The sequence below is a fragment of the Physella acuta genome, unplaced genomic scaffold (genome assembly GCF_028476545.2).
Source record: "Physella acuta isolate Inbredline_101_S28 unplaced genomic scaffold, ASM2847654v3 ptg000741l, whole genome shotgun sequence".
NCBI lineage: Eukaryota > Metazoa > Mollusca > Gastropoda > Physidae > Physella > Physella acuta.
This window is the reverse complement of record NW_026732259.1, coordinates 182,501-205,488: the sequence shown is the minus strand read 5'-3', so window position 1 is coordinate 205,488 and position 22,988 is coordinate 182,501. Positions and strand designations below refer to the sequence as shown.

Below are 22,988 nucleotides of genomic sequence, written 5' to 3'. Positions count from 1 at the left end.
TGCCACATGTGGATTTAAATTCCATAAACTGGAGACCCACCCCCCATTCCCCAACCTCACCCCACACCAACTGGCAATAACTCGTCTTGCTAAAGTCTCCTAAACGTCATCCTACTTTGACTGGTCAGATGAGCTTCTCAACGCCTTCATCATCCCCTTTATCAACTCATCAGTCAGACAAACATCGTGACGTCACAGTGTACTGTAATACCTCCGTCAATAGGCTCCCAGGCTTTATTTTATCCTTACTACTTTGGTATCGCGTGGAGATTTATGTCTTCATCCAAAATATTTTAAAGTAGTGCGTCTTTTTTTTTTAATGAAAAAGGGATGTAACTGTTACTACTATCGGTGCTAACCAGTGAAGCGTGAACTAGTTCTGTAAAGAATGGCATGTATGCCAGGTTATGGCATATTGTTTCGGTAATATTGAAATTTATTGTTATGTGTTTTTGTTTTCTTGGTGTCATCGGGTTATACGTGGCGCATCAAATGCCAGCATTTGTGAAGACGTGTATTAACGCAGGTTTAATAATAGGACACATTTTTCAACTGAACACTTGGACACACTTGACACCCTTGACACAAAGACACAGATGATAAAAGGATACAAATGGCCATAGTGACACACGCAATTACTTAGCAAACACTAGGACACACATGACTGTAGGACACACATGATTGTAGGACACACATGATTGTAGGACACACATGACTCTAGGACACACGTGACTGTAGGACACACATGATTGTAGGACACACATGACTCTAGGACACACGTGACTGTAGGACACACATGACTGTAGGACACCCATGACTCTAGGACACACATGATTGTAGGACACACATGATTGTAGGACTCACATGACTCTAGGACACACATGACTGTAGGACACACATGACTGTAGGACACACATGACTGTAGGACACACATGACTCTAGGACACACATGACTGTAGGCCACATGACTGTAGGACGCACATGACTCTAGGACACACATGATTGTAGGACACACATGACTCTAGGACACACATGATTGTAGGACACACATGACTCTATGACACACATTACTGTAGGACACACATGACTGTAGGACACACATGACTGTAGGACACACATGACTCTAGGACACACATGACTTTAGGACACACATGATTGTAGGACACCCATGACTGTAGGACACACATGATTGTAGGACACACATGACTCTAGGACACACATGACTGTAGGACATACATGACTGTAGGACACACATGACTGTAGGACACACATGACTCTAGGACACACATAACTGTAGGCCACATGACTGTAGGACGCACATGACTCTAGGACACACATGACTGTAGGACACACATGACTCTAGGACACACATGACTGTAGGACACACATGGCTCTAGATCAGACATCGCTGTAGGACACACATGACTCTAGGACACACATGATTGTAGGACACACATGACTGTAGGGCACACATGACTGTAGGACACACATGACTGTAGGACACAATCACTCACCTTTAACTGTGCACATCAAATCACCGTCCTCATCTCATTTCCCTCAGGACTTGAAACTCTGTAAACAAATCCTCCATCTCTCCTCCCTCCCCCCTCCCTAATGTTCCAGTCACGTGACGTAGAATCAAACCACCATTGACAGTAAACCTCCACAGTCCGTGCCACCACTGTGCCACACACCACTGTGCCACACACCACACACCACAGCACTAATTAGTTGAGTCGAATCCGCTCCCACACAGCTATAATCCACACACTAAAGATTGATCTTCATTCGTAGGAACACACGACACAAGTGATTCAACTAACATAGACATGAAATAAACAAATCAACACTTGAACACAAGCTCAAATAAAACGCGCGCCACATGCTAGTATTTTTACAAGAATATTTTTTTTACTCTTTAGAAATGTTTTTTTTTAATCCGCGAAAAAGGGATGGTCATGTATACAACAAACAATCCTCTTTGGGTATTTATAAAGCAAACAGCGAATAGGAGCCACGATCAAACGAGCAATTAGATGTCTCTAATTTAGCCCTGTGGCTGAGTATGGGCCAAAACAACAAAACTAAAAAAACAAAATTTTAACAGAAAATAGCTTTTGAGTAAACAAACGATGGGGGTAATTTAAAGCCAGATTTAAAAAAAAAAGAATTAATTTACATTTTTAATTAGACGCTGGTCTGATCGCTATGAATGACGTCATTCTGTATACAAATTTAAAGAATTCATCTTCGATATAAAACAAATTCTAACGGGTATAAAAATCAGACGTTAATGAAACCCTTGCGATAAAATAATCGTATAATTGTCAGTGTTTGGCGTGGATAATTATTTGAGAGGGGCATTAGTGATTGGTATCGACATGCAAACATTCGATATTGGCCTCTCTCGTTGTGTGTTCAGGCGCCAGGTTAATAAGTGCGGATTTATCAACTTGACCTCAGGTCACTCATCCACTACAACTTTCAAACTGTCAACAAGTTTGTTGTAGGGCAGGGGTTGGTGCCAGACAACAGCATCGTCAGTGGTCTCGTGGGTAACTACTACCTCAGCACAGTGGTACCTACCTCAGCACAGACGTATTTACCTTATCACAGAGGTACCAACCTATTCAAATAGGTACCTACTTCAGCAAAGAGGTATTTACCTTATCACAGAGGTACCAACCTATTCAAATAGGTACCTACTTCAGCAAAGATGTATTTACCTCATCATAGAGGTACCGACCTCAGCAAAGAGGTACCATCCTTATAAGTAAAGTACAACGAACCTATACTTTGAAATGAAACTGTACAGTAAAACCTTCTCGTTCATATAAAATAATCCTTTAACAAAGCGACGATCAATTGGGACAGGTCAAATAAAACGGTCTACAGCATTCAATACCGCCCAAACGTTACTCTCTATATAAACTGTCAATATGTTTTTATATCACAACAACGATATCTACAGGTTGCCCAGGTTATATGTACCATAAAATTAGTTCACTATTAAATCCAGATCTTATACACAAAGAAGATACAACTAATAAATCCAGCGGATATAAATAAAGAAAAAATATACCACTAATAACTCCAACTCCTATTGAATATATTTCCTCCTTTGGTCAAGCTCTAATAAATAAAATATAATCCACAGATTCGGTTCAGATCTTAATGAAAATATTCCATTTATCAATCAAGCTTGAATTAACAATATAACAAAATACTCCACTGCTAGTTAAGCTCCTAATGAAAATATTCCATCCTTAAGTCAAGCTTGATTTAACAACATAACAAAATACTCCATTGTGTTGTTCAAGCTTCTAATGAAAATAATGAAAATCCTCCATTGAAAAGTCAAGCTTGAATTATCAACTTCACAGAATACTTCACTACTGGTCAAGCTCCTATTGAAAATAAAACAATCCACCTGGTGTGTCCAGCTGCTCTAGAATATAATTCCACCGGCAGACTGGAAGAGCCAGCAGAAGTCTCCCAACCACGAGGAGAGCTATCCCAACCACGAGGAGAGCTATCCCAGCCACGAGGAGAGCTATCCTGGCCCAATATTGATCGTTCAACCATCAGCGTCGCTCTCACCGCTAGCATCGCCAGCTGCCACACGCGACACTCTGGTGCTATCTCAGGGGCCACGACGGTGGGGACATTGTGACAATATGTCACTCGTGGGGGGGGGGGGGTCATGGTGACAATATGTCACATGCGGGGAGGGGGGGGGTCATGGTGACAATACGTCACTCGTGGGGGGGGGGGTCATGGTGACAAAACGTTACTAGAGGGGAGGAGGAGGCATCATGGTGACAATATGTCACTTGTGGGGAGGGGGGGGTCATGGTGACAACAATATGTCACTCGTGGGGGAGGGGGTCATGGTGACAATATGTCACTTGTGGGAGGGGGGGGGGGTCATGGTGACAATATGTCACTTGTGGGAGGGGGGGGGGTCATGGTGACAATATGTCACTTGTGGGAGGGGGGGGGGGGGTCATGGTGAAAATATGTCACTTGTGGGAGGGGGGGTCATGGTGACAATATGTCACTTGTGGGAGGGGGGGGGTCATGGCGACAAAACGTTACTAGAGGGGAGGGGGGGGGATCATGGTGACAATATGTCACTCGTGGGGAGGGGGGGGGGGGGTCATGGTGACAAAACGTTACTAGAGGGGAGGGGGGGATCATGGTGACAATATGTCACTTGTGGGGAGGGGTCATAATGAATAAATTGACACCTGTGGGGAGGGGACAAAGGTGTCATGATGTCAAAATGTCACATGTGGGCAGGGGACATGGTGACCAAATGTCACTTTTGGGGAGGAGGAGGGGTCATGGTGACAAAATGTCACTTGGGGAGGGGTCATGGTGAAAAATGTCACATGTAAAAAACAAAGGACCTTGGTGACTTACACACAAAAATGTCACACATGACATGTAAATAATGCTGGGGTGCCACAAACTGGTAAAGTAATGTCCGAGGGTCACTAGACATGGGTCACTAGACATAGGTCACTAGACATGGGTCACTCGACATGGGTCACTAGACATGGGTCACTAGACATGGGTCACTAGACATGGGTCACTAGACATGGGTCACCAGACATGGGTCACCAGACATGGGTCACCAGACATGGGTCACTAGACATGGGTCACTAGACATGGGTCACTAGACATGGGTCACTAGACATGGGTCACTAGACATGGGACACTAGACATGGGTAAGTAGACATAGGTCACTAGACATTGTATGGGTCACTTGAAATAACTTGGGTCACTAGGAATGAGTCACTAGACATGGTATGGGTCCCTTGAAATAAATAAATTGGGTCACTAGACATGGGTCACTTGTAGGACCCATTAACTGGCTTGTAGGACCCATCAACTGGCTTGTAGGACCCTGTAGGACCCTGTAGGACCCATTAACTGGCTTGTAGGACCCATCAACTGGCTTGTAGGACCCTGTAGGACCCTGTAGGACCCATTAACTGGCTTGTATGACCCATCAACTGACTTGTAGGACCCATCAACGGCTTGTAGGACCATCAATTGGCTTGTAGGACCCTGTAGGACCCATCAACTGGCTTGTAGGACCCATCAACTGGCTTGTAGGACCCACTAAGTAAAACCCATTAAGTCACGTGTTAGATCAACACAAGCAGGACCCATCTACTCACGTGTAAAGGCCGTAACTCACGTGCACAGGTGACCGGCTTGTGAGCAGACGTGACGACTGTGTTACCCGGGGGGGGGGGGGGGGGTGACACAAGTTGGTAAACACTGAACGGCTGGATGTCAATCAATTGTGTCAACACAAAACACAGCCAGGTGATTGGAAACTGATTGGACCCATTTCGTCCCAATCATCTACCTGTGGGTGTACCTAGGCCTATAGTTTACCTGTGGGTGTACCTAGGCCTATAGTTTACCTGTGGGTGTACCTGGGCCTACAGTCTACCTGTGGGTGTACCTGGGCCTACAGTCTACCTGTGGGTGTACCTAGGCCTACAGTCTACCTGTGGGTGTACCTAGGCCTATAGTTTACCTGTGGGTGTACCTAGGCCTACAGTCTACCTGTGGGTGTACCTGGGCCTACAGTCTACCTGTGGGTGTACGTAGGCCTACAGTCTACCTGTGGGTGTACCTAGGTCTACAGTCTACCTGTGGGTGTACCTGGGCCTACAGTCTACCTGTGGGTGTACCTGGGCCATAAGTCTACCTGTGGGTGTACCTGGGCCTACAGTCTACCTGTGGGTGTACCTGGGCCTCCAGTCTACCTGTGGGTGTACCTGGGCCTACAGTCTACCTGTGGGTGTACATGGTCCTACAGTCTACCTGTGAGTGTACCTGGGCCTACAGTCTACCTGTGGGTGTACCTGGTCCTACAGTCTACCTGTGAGTCGAAATTATTTAGATATGTGTACATAATCTATATATTTATGTGGTGTGCTATCTATTTTCCAATCAAATCTTGCGATCGAAATTTCTGGCACTTCCCAGTTAGCTAGCGCGCTGAAATTTTCAGGGAAGCTTTCTTTTGGATGACCATTGAATATTCAATTGTTATTATTACTAAATTGATCAATGGAAACATTTTATTGAGCATTTTAGACCGCTATATAATCTATATATATAATCCTCTGCTAGCCATTAGAAAAAAAACCAGCGACGCGTACCTCGCGCGCAGTGAAGCGAACGATCACATGTCGCCACAGGCTTAGGGGCAGAGAATTTAGCTTGAACCGAGTTTAAACTTACAGGAGGTAGGCCAGTTTGGGGGAGACGATATGGTCGAGTGGTTGGGCACACGATTGCTATCCCACTCGACACGGGTTCAAATCTATGTGTTCTAGTCAGTAACGTATTCAAACAACGTGTTTTTTACGAGTTGTCTTTTTACGAGTTGTCTTTTTACGAGTTGTCTTTTTACGAGTTGTCTTTTTACGAGTTGTCTTTTTACGAGTTGTCTTTTTACGAGTTGTCTTTTTACGAGTTGTCTTCGTTTACCCAAAAAAAGTGAAAAGATAAAATCGATAGCAAGATTTTAATGCAAACAAACAGACAAAGACTAAAAAGTAGAAAATAATAATCATTAAAAAAGTTTAAAAAAACCCACGTTTTCTGATTGAACTAAAAAGTAGAAAATAAATGCTATAGGCCCTACATCACAATAATGCAAGCGATCACTCTACTATAAGCGAGCAAAAACGTGGGGCGCCGTGATTTTCTTACAGTTTCTAATACTGTTGACTCTCTACAAGCTCCCTAATAAAAGTCAATAGTATTATCTAATCAATAGTAATATAACTTTTACTTCGGCGCCCCACGTTTTTCATCGCTTATAGTAGAGTGATCGCTTGCATTATTGTGATGTAGGGCCTATAGCATTTATTTTCTACTTTTTAGTTCAATCAGAAAACGTGGGTTTTTTAAAACTTTTTTAATGATTATTATTTTGGATAAAGTCTATACCTATTGGCCTTAGACTACATATCTATAAATGTCTTTTTCCACATATCTATGTGGGTCTATTTTCACATATTTATAAAATGGTCTGTCCATATATCTATGGTGGTCTATCTCTACATATCTATGTGGGTCTATGTCCATCTATGGGGTCTATTGTCCACATATATATGGGGGCCTATGTCCATATCTGTGGTGTCTACAATCGACATATGATTTAGATCAAATAGTTCCGAGCTTCATATGGGTTTCACTGTATATGTGTCTACGTACGTCAAGAGGTCAATGTGACAGCAGTTTATAATATGTGTGACATAAAGATTAGCTGAAGGGTCAAGCGTATGAGTTATGTGTGTGTGAGGGGAGAGAAGGTAGGGGTGGGGAGGACATATCGAGTTTTCTAATTACTCACCGTCACCTTCCTTAACCTTCCAAGCCCATGACCTATCTGACCTACCCCTAGCCCTAAGACCTCCCCCCTACCCCCCCCCCCCCCCGCCTAGAGAATGGCAATCTGTGGCCTCCACTATCAATCATTGTTTACATTGAGCATGGGTGAGTCCTCGCTCTCTACCCACAAACCACGTGACACAAGTTTACATTGAGCATGGGTGAGTCGGTTGTGTCCTCGCTCTCTACTCACAAACCACGTGACACAAGTGTTGACATGCTCGACATCACGTGATAGGAAGACTCGTGCACATTAGTCAATGAAATCGCCTGTTTAATTAAGCGGTTAAAAAAAACTAGAATAATGCATTTTAATAAATAAACTGTTGGTGAAAAAGCATATTTGAATGAATGATTAATTGTTTTTTTTATTTCCTAAAATTAATTAATTATAAGTGATCCCGCTGGAAAAGATAAGAAAATCATCACAATGTCTGTTTGAACATTGTTTGTGCTTTTAGTAATTTGAAAAATGGATTTTCCTATGTTGTTAGTAAAGCCTCACAAGTTTTGCCATGATTTTATTTTTACTGCATGATTCATCTGTCACGAGATCTAGAGTAAAATAAAAGTCTGCAACAAACATTTAAGCCATATATTTTTGTTTGTTTGTTGGCTAAACTTACCTCCGGTTAGCTCATCACTAGCTGATTGGTTTTATCACTTTAAAACATTTTTGTATTCGTTTTTATCTGAGCACATTATAGATGTTGCGAGCATCGTTTTAATCACCCCCCCAATTATTGCAATCACCACAATCACATAATTTCAATCACCCTCAATCATTGCCATCAACACACTCAAATTCATTTTAATCTCCTCTCTCCCCCCACCCTCCTTCAAAGTATAGATGTATTGTTGAACACGATATAAAGTGATGAACTCTCGTGTGTGTGTCGTGTGTATGATGTGTGTGTGTGTGATGTGTGTGACGTGTGTGTGATGTGTGTGTGATGTGTGTGTGTGTGATGTGTGTGTGTGTGATGTGTGTGTGATGTGTGATGTGTGATGTGTGTGATGTGTGTGATGTGTGTGATGTGCGTGTGTGATGTGTGTGATGTGTGTGTGTGATGTGTGTGTGTGTGATGTGTGTGTGTGTGTGATGTGTGATATGTGATGTATGTGATGTATGTGATGTGTGTGATGTGTGTGTGATGTGTGATGTGTGTGTGTGTGATGTGTGATGTGTGATGTGTGTGTGTGTGATGTGTGTGTTATGTGTGTGATGTGTGTGTGTGATGTGTGTGATATGTGTGTGATGTGTGTGTGATGTGTGTGTGTGAGGTGTGTGATGTGTGTCGTGTATGTGATGTGTGTGTGTGTGATGTGTGTGATGTGTGTGTGTGATGTGTGTGTGATGTGTGATGTGTGTGATGTGTGTGATATGTGTGTGATGTGTGTGTGATATGTGTGTGTGATGTGTGTGATGTGTGTCGTGTGTGTGATGTGTGTGTGTGTGATGTGTGCGATGTGTGTGTGTGTGATGTGTGATGTGTGATGTGTGTGTGTGTGATGTGTGTGTGTGTGATGTGTGTGATGTGTGTGTGTGATGTGTGTGATGTGTGTGTGATGTGTGATGTGTGTGTGTGATGTGTGTGATGTGTGTGTGATGTGTGTGATGTGTGATGTGTGTGTGTGATGTGTGTGATGTGTGTGATGTGTGTGATGCGTGTGTGTGATGTGTGTGATGTGTGTGTGATGTGTGATGTGTGTGTGTGATGTGTGTGATGTGTGTGTGATGTGTGTGTGTGTGATGTGTGTGTGTGATGTGTGTGATGTGTGATGTGTGTGTGATGTGTGTGATGTGTGTGATGTGTGTGTGTGATGTGTGTGATGTGTGTGTGATGTGTGATGTGTGTGTGCGATGTGTGTGATGTGTGTGATGTGTGTGATGTGTGTGTGTGATGTGTGTGATGTGTGCGTGATGTGTGTGTGTGTGATATAAAGAGTTTATAAAAGTACAGTGACAAGTCCAACTTAAGCCCAGCTCAACCTAACATGATACAAGAATATTCTTAAATAACCAATAACACATAGGTCCATCTACCCAGAGACTGGTAGAAATTAGACCATAACGCCAAATATCATTAGTGTCGGCGAAATTGTTCTAGAAAAAATTTGTCGTGAAATAAAATGTCTAGGAGATGATAAAAAAAACGGCAAGTACTTTCCGCAGTTACAACAACTAGCATTCTTTGTGCGAGAAATGTAAAGTTCACTTTTCGAACTTGACCGCCCATAGGGCAGGTGAAGAGGAGTTATCCTGTCTAGAGTTCTAGTGCCGGGCAGCGCAGTCCCCGAATAGAAATGTATGTAACAGGCATCTCTTCGTGGAGGGGGGGAGGAGGGGGGGGGCTAAGGCCCCCGAAGAAAGTCTACAGCCCCCCCCCCCCCCCCCAAACGAAATGGAATTTATATAGAAAACATATACTTTTACCAGTGACCCCCCCCCCCCCCCCCACACCCCGAAAATATCAAGTGCCCCCCCCCCGGAGAAAAAAGTCTAGAAGAAACACTGGATGTGGATTTGAAAAGAAAAAAAAACCTTTGGAAGAAAAATTTATAAAAGCGGAAGTGATCTCCCCTAAACTTTCTCGTATATTCTTCTATTACAGTAGGGAAGGGGTGACAATATCATTGTAATCGGGCGAAAAACTGTCGAAATGTATGTTAATCATTCAGCGCAATCACGATACTTCTTCTATACTCTGTATACAAGAAAGTAAAAAGAAAAGTAATAAAACTGCCAAAATAAGAAAGAAAAATAACAGACTACACTCAGCACCAGTGAAAGTAATACTCTACATTCAGACAGCAAGCAGACCAAACATTAGCTAATTGCTTACATTATCGCTACATTATTCAAACACACGTTCACATTATCCTGGGCGGGTTACACCAAAACGTGAATTTATCTGGCAGCTTTGGCCAAACTAACTTTTATTCGCACAAAACTAGACGTAATATTATGACTGGGGAATTATTTCTGTGGCATTTTCTCTGGTTTTCTGGTTCAATAACACATTATTCAAAACTATATATATATATATATATATATATATATATATATATATATATATATATATATATATATATATATATATATATAATGATTGATGATATTAGTGACAGTCGTGTTGTTGATGATAATGTGGCAATGCTAACTTGGTGACACTACTGAGACATAATGACATGTAAGATGTGATGACATGTGGGACATGATGGCATGATGACATTTTTGACATTATAACATGATGACAGGTAAGTCATGAAGGACTGGAAAGTAATGATGCCATGTAAGACATGATGACATATAAGACACGAGGACATGTAAGACACTATGACATAATGACATTTCTGACATGTTAGACATGTATGACATGATGACATATATCACATGTAGGACATGATGGCATGAGGACATATATGACATGTTAGATATGATGACATATAGGACATGATGACATATATGACATGTACGACATGAACTCACCAGCGAGATGTCACTTTCCATGTCCTCCTGGATGCAGGTCGAGTAGTGCCGGCTCTTGCCGGACCCGATCGAGTACGTCCTCTCCCGGAGCGCCTCCGACACGAACGTCGAGCTCTCGTCACGTGTGATGCGACGGTCCCTGCCCCGGGGGCGGGGGTCTGAGCTCAACCGCTTAAAGAACCGGCTGACGCTTCCAGAACGACCGGAAGCGGAGGGGTCGTGTGAGGGCGTGGGAGGCATCGGGTAGTCTCGTGTGTTCTGGCTCGTCACGGTTGATGTCCTTGATCTTGGTTTACCAGGCTGGGTGAAGGTCAACCGGGTCAGCGCTGCTCTGACCACGGCCCTCTGTTCGTTGACGATGTCGGGGTAGAGGGTGCAGGGCGTGTCGTTGTTGACGTTCTTGAGGTGGGCGCGCCCCCCGTACTTGAGCAGGCTGCGGATGTTCTCCAGGTTGAAGTACTCCTGGCAGCAGGCGAGGTGGAGCGGGGAGCAGCCATGCGTGTCCTGAACGTTGGGCTGGGCGCCGTAACGGAGTAGAAGCTGGACAACATACGGGTTACCGTCGACCACTGCAAGATACAGACACGGTAAGTTCATCAAGTCGTCTTTGGAGTAGTGAGCTGAGAAATTAAAACCGTTCTCGACCGAAGTCTCGACTATTTCCGGTAGGTGGTTATAGTGGCTAGACCGTCCGGAGCCCGGTGTTCGGGAGTTTCCGCCTACGGTGATTAACGAAGGCCAGTCGGAACAGCGTCGAGAATGTTTGAATGAAGGAGCAGCCGGGGGATTGACGCTGAGTCTCTGGCGAGAATGAGAGTTGTCCGTCTCCGTACGGGGGTCTTCCAGGTAAAACTGGTGCTCCTGGGGCGGGACTGTGGGGGTGGGGGATGCCTGGCAAGGTTCTGGGTGCTGGAACCCCGGGAGTAGAATGGCGGGGACGGTGGGGCTGGGGGCTTCGCTGCTGCCGTATTGACTGCTGCGTCTGCTCTTGGACTGGAGGGCGGACGGTTCGTTGGGGTCCACGCCGTACTTGAGGAGGACCTTTAGGACATCCAGGGAGCTGTACTGGATGGCCAGGTGCAAGGAGGACCTGCAAATACATTAGTTATAAAGGTGTAAGCAGGACCTACAAATACATTAATTATAAAGGTGTAACCTGCAAATACATGAATTATAAAGGTGTAACCTGCAAATACATCAATTATAAAGGTGTAAGGATGACCTGCAAATACATGAATTATAAAGGTGTAAGCAGGACCTGCAAATACATCAATTATAAAGGTGTAAGCAGGACCTGCAAATACATGAATTATAAAGGTGTAACGAGGACCTTCAAATACATTAATTATAAAGGTGTAACCTGCAAATACATTAATTATAAAGGTGTAAGCAGGACCTGCAAATAAATTCACAACCAGATCAAAAGTTCAGAAAACAGTCACAATAAGCGCCATGGGAAATAAGATCTTCTGTTAATTAACTTAAGAAGTAAAATGGAACAGAGACCTAGTTAAACTTTATTTGCGAGTTGAAATCCTTAAAATACGGAACGTGCCTTTAAAATCCACAAGGCGGCCCATATATTCCAAAATATTTACATTCTCCAAAAATGAGTAGAAAAAAAAATTGAAAATTACAATTGTCGCTTTTTAACTACATTCTACTTAATTTAATTTACAAAGGCTAAATAAAAAGTAAACAAATAACAAAATCATAGATGTATATTATTCAGTCGCTGTTATTTAAATATGAAAACAAATAAATTCTAACTTTCCTAATTACGTATTTAAATTATTCACGATAATTTTTGTAAAGATTAAAATCGTGTTTCAACAAATGTACGGTATCGATACCAGAGGCGTAGACAAATATACGGTATCGATAACAGAGGCGTAGACAAATGTAAGGTATCGATAACAGAGGCGTAGAAAAATGTAAGGTATCGATAACAGAGGCGTAGAAAAATGTAAGGTATCGATAACAGAGGCGTAGACAAATGTACGGTATCGATAACAGAGGCGTAGACAAATGTACGGTATCGATAACAGAGGCGTAGAGAAATGTACGGTATCGATAACAGAGGCGTAGACAAATGTACGGTATCGATAACAGAGGCGTAGGCAACTGTACGGTATCGATAACAGAGGCGTAGGCAAATGTACGGTATCGATAACAGAGGCGTAGGCAAATGTACGGTATCGATAACAGAGGCGTAGACAAATGTACGGTATCGAAAACAGAGACGTAGACAAACGTACGGTATCGATAACAGAGGCGTGGACAAATGTACGGTATCGATAACAGAGGTGTAGACAAATGTACGGTATCGATAACAGAGGCGTAGATAAATGTACGGTATCGATAACAGAGGCGTAGACAAATGTACGGTATCGATAACAGAGGCCTAGAGAAATGTACGGTATCGATAACAGAGGCGTAGACAAATGTACGGTATCGATAACAGAGGCGTAGAGAAATGTACGGTATCGAAAACAGAGACGTAGACAAACGTACGGTATCGATAACAGAGGCGTGGACAAATGTACGGTATCGATAACAGAGGCGTAGACAAATGTACGGTATCGATAACAGAGGCGTAGGCAAATTACGGTATCGATAACAGAGGCGTAGGCAAATGTACGGTATCGATAACAGAGGCGTAGAGAAATGTACGGTATCGAAAACAGAGACGTAGACAAACGTACGGTATCGATAACAGAGGCGTGGACAAATGTACGGTATCGATAACAGAGGTGTAGACAAATGTATGGTATTGATAACAGGGGCGTAGATAAATGTACGGTATCGATAACAGAGGCGTAGATAAATGTACGGTATCGATAACAGAGGTGTAGACAAATGTACAGTATCGATAACAGAGGCGTAGAGAAATGTACGGTATCGATAACAGAGGTGTAGACAAATGTACGGTATCGATAACAGAGGCGTAGACAAATGTACGGTATCGATAACAGAGGCGTAGAAAAATGTACGGTATCGATAACAGAGGCGTAGACAAATGTACGGTATTGATAACAGAGACGTAGACAAATGTACGGTATCGATAACAGAGGTGTAGATAAATGTACGGTATCGATAACAGAGGCGTAGACAAATGTACAGTATTGATAACAGAGGCGTAGACACACGTACGGTATCGATAACAGAGGCGTAGACAAATGTACGGTATACAAAATAGAGGCGTAGACAAATGTACGGTATCGATAACAGAGATGTAGACAAATGTACGGTATCGATAACAGAGATGTAGACAAATGTACGGTATCGATAATAGAGGCGTAGACAAATGTACGGTATCGATAACAGAGGCGTAGACAAATGGACGGTATCGATAACAGAATCGTAGGCTGTGCAAATTTGCTGGTGTAAAAATGTTTGGCGTCACACAATATTGACCTACTCGGTCAAACAAACAAGTCCGTTTGTAAAGCCAGGCAAATCGCACTCCAGTCTCTGGAGGTAATCGTTTTTAGCAATTACCTCGAGTAATCGTATTCATTGAATTGATAGCGTATCGTTTGATGCTCGCTGTATCGTGGGCTTACGGGATCGTTCAACGATTACAGTGTACTTTGGATGGTGGGTATCGTTGAGTTGAAATTTAAATGAAGTTTTACTTTAAATTGACGTACAAATATGACTAAACATATAAATTAGTTTGAGAGTAAACTTGGGAAACTTAAGCTTTTGAAGGTTGGAGAAGGTTCTCTGCAAGTATTTAAGATTGAAGACGTTATATGCAATGAATGTTGTGTTGAATTTTGATACAAGTTAGGTGATATGAAAGTAGGGAAAGTTTCTTCAAGATCATCACAATGTTATTAGTTGTACTTTGACCATTTCGGTCCTTATCGTTCGCCAGAAGTTAACAAAATTACCCCAACAGGAACTTTCGGTCGCCAATGTTGATGGAATCGACCATTTTAAAGTTGGAGAATATTTTGGTTGTGTAAAGTCGCCTTGGTTGGATAGAAGTATTGTCTGGTAATTCAACTGTGCGGCCTGGACTATTGAAACATCTATGAAATTAGCTGTAACTAATAATACATTCGAAACAGAACTAAAATAAAAAAAATTAAAATAATGTATGAACTTCTAAACTGAGTCATCGCAATATTTCACATTATCTGGTATTTTTAACTATGAGAAGACATGGAAGTCATTATGTCGACATTCATTGAGGCCTGTGTGTCGTAGGTCAATGTCCTAAAGACATGTGTGTCGTAGGTCAATGTCCTAGGGACCTGTGTCTTAGGTCAATATTGCCGTGACCTGAATGTAGGTCAACATCGTAGTGACATGTATGTATGTCAACATTGACCTGAATGTAGGTCAACATCGAGTGACATGTATACTGTGGGTCAACTAATTAAGCCAACCTACTGTCCCAACATCAACCTACATTCAAAACGAGGCTGCACGTCACCCATATAATGAAACGCTCACTAGACGTCTGCCGTCAAATGAGGAAATCGGACGTCTCAATTATTGATGTCATTAAAAATGTCATTGATTCAATTATTGATGTCATTAAAAATGTCATTGATTAACCCGAGGCCCATCGATTTGTGTCAAGCTGTGATTCAAGGGTGATCGACTTGAAAGGACTTTCCACTGAGATTTGACTGGGTGATTTTAGTAGCATGTGGCCTGTTGGGTTAGGGTTAAACCACGGTTAGAGGTTTCCGGTTAGGGTTAAACCACGGTTAGAGGCTTATGTAGAGGTTAGGGTTAAACCATGGTTAGAGGCTTATGTAGAGGTTAGGGTTAAACCACGGTTAGAGGCTTCCGGTTAGGGTTAAACCACGGTTAGAGGCTTCCGGTTAGGGTTAAACCACGGTTAGAGGCTTATGTAGAGGTTAGGGTTAAACCACGGTTAGAGGCTTCCGGTTAGGGTTAAACCACGGTTAGAGGCTTCCGGTTAGGGTTAAACCACGGTTAGAGGCTTATGTAGAGGTTAGGGTTAAACCACGGTTAGAGGCTTCCGGTTAGGGTTAAACCACGGTTAGAGGCTTATGTAGAGGTTAGGGTTAAACCACGGTTAGAGGCTTATGTAGAGGTTAGGGTTAAACCACGGTTAGAGGCTTATGTAGAGGTTAGGGTTAAACCACGGTTAGAGGCTTATGTAGAGGTTAGGGTTAAACCACGGTTAGAGGCTTATGTAGAGGTTAGGGTTAAACCACGGTTAGAGGCTTATGTAGAGGTTAGGGTTAAACCATGGTTAGAGGCTTATGTAGAGGTTAGGGTTAAACCACGGTTAGAGGCTTCCGGTTAGGGTTAAACCACGGTTAGAGGCTTCCGGTTAGGGTTAAACCACGGTTAGAGGCTTATGTAGAGGTTAGGGTTAAACCACGGTTAGAGGCTTCCGGTTAGGGTTAAACCACGGTTAGAGGCTTCCGGTTAGGGTTAAACCACGGTTAGAGGCTTATGTAGAGGTTAGGGTTAAACCACGGTTAGAGGCTTCCGGTTAGGGTTAAACCACGGTTAGAGGCTTATGTAGAGGTTAGGGTTAAACCACGGTTAGAGGCTTATGTAGAGGTTAGGGTTAAACCACGGTTAGAGGCTTATGTAGAGGTTAGGGTTAAACCACGGTTAGAGGCTTATGTAGAGGTTAGGGTTAAACCACGGTTAGAGGCTTATGTAGAGGTTAGGGTTAAACCACGGTTAGAGGCTTATGTAGAGGTTAGGGTTAAACCACGGTTAGAGGCTTATGTAGAGGTTAGGGTTAAACCACGGTTAGAGGCTTATGTAGAGGTTAGGGTTAAACCACGGTTAGAGGCTTATGTAGAGGTTAGGGTTAAACCACGGTTAGAGGCTTATGTAGAGGTTAGGGTTAAACCACGGTTAGAGGCTTATGTAGAGGTTAGGGTTAAACCACGGTTAGAGGCTTATGTAGAGGTTAGGGTTAAACCACGGTTAGAGGCTTCAGGTTAGGGTAGTGTGAAGAGGTTAGGATTAAACTGTCGAGAAGTTTTCGATTACTTCAACTTAAGAAAGGGATGGCGTGGCTGAAAGTCTTGAGTTCGAATCCAGGTTCAAGTTAGTAGAACGTCCCTGAGGGTACCCAGCTCTAATGGGTACCTAACTCACGTTAGGGAAAGTAAAGGCGGCTAGGTATAGTGCTGATCACACTATCTCTTCAAATGCCGAAGTCACAAAAACAGATGAACTCTACTTCACTTGCTCCATGGACAGTCAGGATCGAATAGGGAACTCGACTCTACAATAACTTAGGATTAATCATAAAGCGGTGGCTGAGGTGTGGTCTGTGGCGTCCATCTAACTGATGCGGTAAGGATTAGGATTAGCAAGCATAGTTATCACCCTCTTAAGATATGGGTTTCATATATAACCATCACATGCCCGTAGGAGAAGAAAAACAACACGCAAAGACAAAAACAAAAGCACGACATCATTAAATCTACACGTGAGTTTAAAAACAACATTATGATGTTTTTAAAACAAAGCAGAACATTTTTTATTGTCATTTTTTTGTCGTCCCCTTGATCCCCCTCCCCCTTTTATCTTTCTCCGCCCTAGGCCACGACAAAGATGGCGTTAAGGGACTTCCGGTCTAGAGAACACGTGTGTGTGTTTTTAATTGTGGTCTTTTCTTCCTTTCCAGCTGGCACCCAGGGGTTAAAAAATCACGTGACATACGCTGGACGCTCGGCGAAGTTTAATTATAATTACTTCTACTAATGATGTCGCAGGTCGAACTTCTGCTCGTACAGATTTAAACTTCACATCATTTGATCCAATCCGACATTAAAATCTTCAAAAGAGGGTTTAGTAAAACACTCATATAATTTAACCCAATCCAACATTAAAATCTTCTAGCAAGGATTAGTAAAACATTTAAGTCATTTAATCCAATCCAACATTAAAATCTTCAAAAGAGGGCTTAGTAAAACACTCATGTCATTTGATCCAATCCAACATTAAAATCTTCTAGCAAGGATTAGTAAAACACTCATACAATTTAACCCAATCCAACATTAAAACATTTTTTTCGTTACCAGCACTTTTCAATATTAGTTTTTTATATGGCACACGCACACACCAGCAAAAGGACATGACGTCTGCAGTTAGAAGGGGGGGGGGATTCTAAGGAGGATCCAATTTAATTAAAATAATTGCCGTTATTTTCAAATTTCACAAATTTAGATTAATTTTTTTTAAAGATAATAATTTTTTATCCGTGTTTTAAAATTACTTTTTTTAAAAAGCGGTTTTCAACGCGTCGAATACATTTGCCATAAAATAAATTTTAAAATTATTTTTTTTTTTTTAAAAAGAGGAACAAGGTCTATAACTCGTGGTAGAGGCAAAGAATCAAATAAATATGTATAATATGTAAACAAATTTTAATCAAAATTAAATTATTAATGGACATTCATAGGACCTCTTTTTTTTAAAGACGTAACCAGTATTTAGACATATGTTTAATGACGTCACAAATTTGATGGAAACATACAATTTCAGCAGAATCACAAAAATGGCGTCACTATAGTTCATTTAGTGATTTAAAATGATTTAAAGTAAAAGATTCTCAAAATATCATGTTGACTTAGAAAATTAAACAAATCGAACACAAATCAAAAGGAATTCAAAATATATTTGAAATTTTTTTTTTCAGTAGATTTATGAGAGAACTTGTTAAATTATTGTATTGAAATCCTTATTTAGACCAGAAAGTTTGCTTAGATTTTCAAAAAGACTCAGATTTGAAAGTTTGTTATTCAGCGTTTGCTTGTTGTGTGTGAGTCGACATGAAATCGTTTTGTTACATTTTGGGAAGACTGACTTCAAGGTCATGGTCATGGTATTAAAGATCAATATATCGGAAATTTAGAACCAGTCTGGCAGCTACATCGTTATAGTAATGTCTTTATTTTCTGTGTTGGTCATTTTAAGATAGAGAGTGGTCACTTTGAATAGGCGAGTTGGTCATTTTAGAATAGGCGTGTTGCTCATTTTAAAAAAAGGCGAGTTGGTCATTTTAGAATAGGCGTGTTGGTCATTTAAGAACAGGCGAGTTGGTCATTTTAGAACAGGCGAGTTGGTCATTTTAGGATAGAGAGCGGTCACTTTGATCAGGCGAGTTGGTCATTTTAGGATAGAGAGCGGTCACTTTGAATAGGCGAGTTGGTCATTTTAGGATAGAGAGTGGTCACTTTGAATAGGTGAGTCGGTCATTTTAGAATAGGCGAATTGCTCATTTTAGAATAGGCGAGTTGGTCATTTTAGAATAGGCGTGTTGGTCATTTTAGGAAAGAGAGTTGGTCATTTTAGAATAGGCGTGTTAGTCATTTTAGAATAGGTGAGTTGGTAATTTTAGAATAGGCGAGTTGGTCATTTTAGAATAGGCGTGTTGGTCATTTTAGAATAGGCGTGTTGGTCATTTTAGAATAGGCGTATTGGTCATTTTAGAATAGGCGTGTTGGTCATTTTACAATAGGCGTGTTGGTCATTTTAGAATAGGCGTGTTGGTCATTTTACAATAGGCGTGTTGGTCATTTTAGAATAGGCGTGTTGGTCATTTTAGAATAGGCGTGTTGGTCACTTTAGAATAGGCGTGTTGGTCATTTTAGAATAGGCGTGTTGGTCATTTTAGAATAGGCGTGTTGGTCATTTTAGAATAGGTGAGTTGGTCATTTTAGAATAGGCGAGTTGGTCATTTTAGAAAAGGCGAGTTGGTCATTTTAGAATAGGCGAGTTGGTAATTTTAGAATAGGCGAATTGGTCATTTTAGAATAGGCGAGTTGGTCATTTTAGAATAGGCGAGTTGGTCATTTTAGAATAGGCGAGTTGGTCATTTTAGAATAGGCGTGTTGGTCATTTTAGAATAGGCGTGTTGGTCATTTTACAATAGGCGTGTTGGTCATTTTAGAATAGGCGTGTTGGTCATTTTAGAATAGGCGTGTTGGTCATTTTAGAATAGGCGTGTTGGTCACTTTAGAATAGCCGAGTTTGTCATTTTAGAATAGGCGAGTTGGTCATTTTAGAATAGGCGAGTTGGTCATTTTAGAATAGGCGAGTTGGTCATTTTAGAATAGGCAAGTTGGTCATTTTAGAACAGGCGAGTTGGTCATTTTAGAATAGGCGAGTTGGTCATTTTAGAATAGGCGAGTTGGTCATTTTAGAATAGGCAAGTTGGTCATTTTAGAATAGGCGAGTTGGTCATTTTAGAATAGGCGAGTTGGTCATTTTAGAATAGGCGAGTTGGTCATTTTAGAACAGGCGAGTTGGTCATTTTAGAATAGGCGAGTTGGTCATTTTAGAATAGGCAAGTTGGTCATTTTAGAATAGGCGAGTTGGTCATTTTAGAATAGGCAAGTTGCTCATTTTAGAATAGGCGAGTTGGTCATTTTAGAATAGGCAAGTTGCTCATTTTAGAATAGGCGAGTTGGTCATTTTAGAATAGGCGAGTTGGTCATTTTAGAATAGGCAAGTTGGTCATTTTAGAACAGGCGAGTTGCTCATTTTAGAAGTAGTCAACAGGTACAATTATAACAGGGTTGTATTAACTACAGAAGATGCTGAATATACTACGTAAATAATAATACTTCTAATTCAAAGACAGACTTTGTGTTGTATGTTTATGATTGATAAGATTGTTTTGTTGGAAATAAAACGGAGATTCTGTTCCTGACATGGTAATTAGTTTAACGATCAATAAACTACGCCTTCAGAAATCTGCTTAGAAAATGTGGGATTTTTAAAAGATATTTGTTAAATATATTTTAAAACAAAATATTATATTTTGATTTAATGGCACAAAAATGTGGGGTACTCACATAACTGTAGGAAATAAATCAATACGCTATCATTTGAATACATAAAAACCTCGGTAACACCTCGGTATGGTCATGTGATCTATTGGTGACAGCTGTGAAGCATCGGGTCACCTGGTACCCTGGGTTGCCATGGTTACATTAACGGCTCGCTCCTGCGAGTAGTGTTTGACTATCTGGGCTGGCAGATGGCGTGGTGCCATTATCGCAGCGACCTTGGGGTGACCCCTTTTCTTGAGCCAGGGTCAAGCGGTCAAATCTCTTAAAGCTGGCATGTGTAGTAAAGGACCTCGACTGTATGTGTAGTAAGGGACCTCGACTGTATGTGTAGTAAGGGATCTTGACTATGTGTAGTAAGGGACCGCTATGTGTAGTAAAGGATCTCGACTGTATGTGTAGTAGGGGTCCTCGACTGTATGTGTAGTAAGGGATCTTGACTATGTGTAATAAGGGACCTCGACTGTAGGATATTTAATAAGGGACCTCGACTCTATGTGTAGTAAGGGACCTCTATGTGTAGTAAGGGATCTCGACTGTATGTGTAGTAAGGGACCTCGACTTTATGTATAGTAAGGGACCTCGACTTTATGTATAGTAAGGGACCTCGACTGTATGTGTAGTAAGGGACCTCGACTGTATGTGTAGTAAGGGACCCCGACTGTAGGTATAGTAAGGGACCTCGACATTGTGTATAGTAGGGGGACCTCGACTGTATGTGTAGTAAGGGACCTCGAGTGTATGTGTAGTAAGGGATCTCTATGTGTAGTAAGGGACTTCACAAGTTGTGTGCTGCCAATTGTTTTAGTTTGGTTTGAAGACTACGACTGAGGCGCACGTTGATCGTCAAAATTAAATTACTCACGGTAAAGTACCGGGAGTGAACGGTTTGGTCAATATCGAAACGACCCAGAGAGAATGTTTTGATGTGTATCGTAATGACCCAGAAAGAAAGATTTAATGTGGATCGTGATGACCCAGGCAAACAGATTTAGTCTGTATCGTAATGACCCAATCAAAAAGTTATAGTCATTATCGTAATGGCCCGGACGGAAAGATTTGGTCAGTTTCGTAATGAGCTAGTCAAACAGATTTGCGCAGTACTGTGATGGAGCCGTATACTGAGTGATAAACACACATACACACAAACACACGCATACACACACATACACACACGCATACACACACAAACACACACACACAAACACACGCATACACACGCATACCCAGGCACACACACACGCACACAAACACACGCATACACACACACGCACACACACACACAAACACACACACAACGGAAGTACCTGAAAATGTTGGGCGCGTCATCCGTCTGCTCGCTGTCCCTGTGACGCTCCAGGGAGTCGATCAACGTCTGACTCTTCCTCAGCAGGATCTCCACGTCCTGACTCACGTGACTCTGACGCCTGCTGTGGGAGTCACAGCTGGACTTGTCCAGAAAACTGGCGTGGACGTCCAGCGGGAACCGGGTGTGGTGGAGCTGGGGGTCAATGGTCAAGGTTAACCGGGTGTGGTAGAGCTGGGGGTCAAAGGTCAAGGTTACGTCAGTTAACCGGGTGTGGTGGAGCCGAGGATCAAAGGTCAAGATTAGGTCAGTTAAACGGGTGTGGTAGAGCTGGGGGGGTGGTTTAACCATGGTGACTAGTGGATGATATTGAAGACGTGGTTCGAATCCTTTGCCTACATGGCATTAAATGGCTTCTAAGAACTGGAAACTATTTAAAACTTTGGAGAAATAGAACTAAAAATCTAATGGAACGTTAATATTGTAGATCTCTTTTCTAACCGTAGTCTATATGTTTTGCTACAATGGACCATTAAACATTCTACGCAACGTTTTGTAGCAACTCTTACGGCCATTTTACCAATCAATAGATGCTCATTTCACAGAGGACATCAAAAAGCACTTGTTTGTAACACAACACAATAAAATACAACACAATACAACCCAACACAAAAGAACACAAGTGTTTCCGACAAATCCCTTTTACCTGTAGAAACTTCTTGACCGTGTTGACGTCATTCTCTTTGAGCGCCCTCTCCAGCTGCTCACACTCGCCACTCAGGTCAAAGATGGAGGAGCCGGCACTGCTGGTTCTCCTGCAGGTGGGAGAAACAGGTGGTCAGTGTAGGACAGGTGAGAAACAGGTGGTCAGTGTAGGACATGTGAGAAACAGGTGGTCAGTGTAGGACAGGTGGTCAGTGTAGGACAGGTGGTCAGTGTAGGACAG

General features: G+C 42.1%; 1 protein-coding gene across 1 annotated transcript in view; it reads right to left on the bottom strand.

Moving 5' to 3' along the window:
- Positions 1-22,988, bottom strand: part of LOC131950168 (uncharacterized) — a 238,073-nt gene that overhangs the window by 208,797 nt on the left and 6,288 nt on the right. The window contains exons 2-4 of the mRNA XM_059312221.1: positions 22,749-22,857; positions 22,044-22,276; positions 10,922-12,011 (exon numbers count right to left, since the gene is read on the bottom strand). Coding sequence (XP_059168204.1) covers positions 10,922-12,011; positions 22,044-22,276; positions 22,749-22,857 — 1,432 coding nt within the window. The remainder of the gene's footprint in view (positions 1-10,921; positions 12,012-22,043; positions 22,277-22,748; positions 22,858-22,988) is intronic.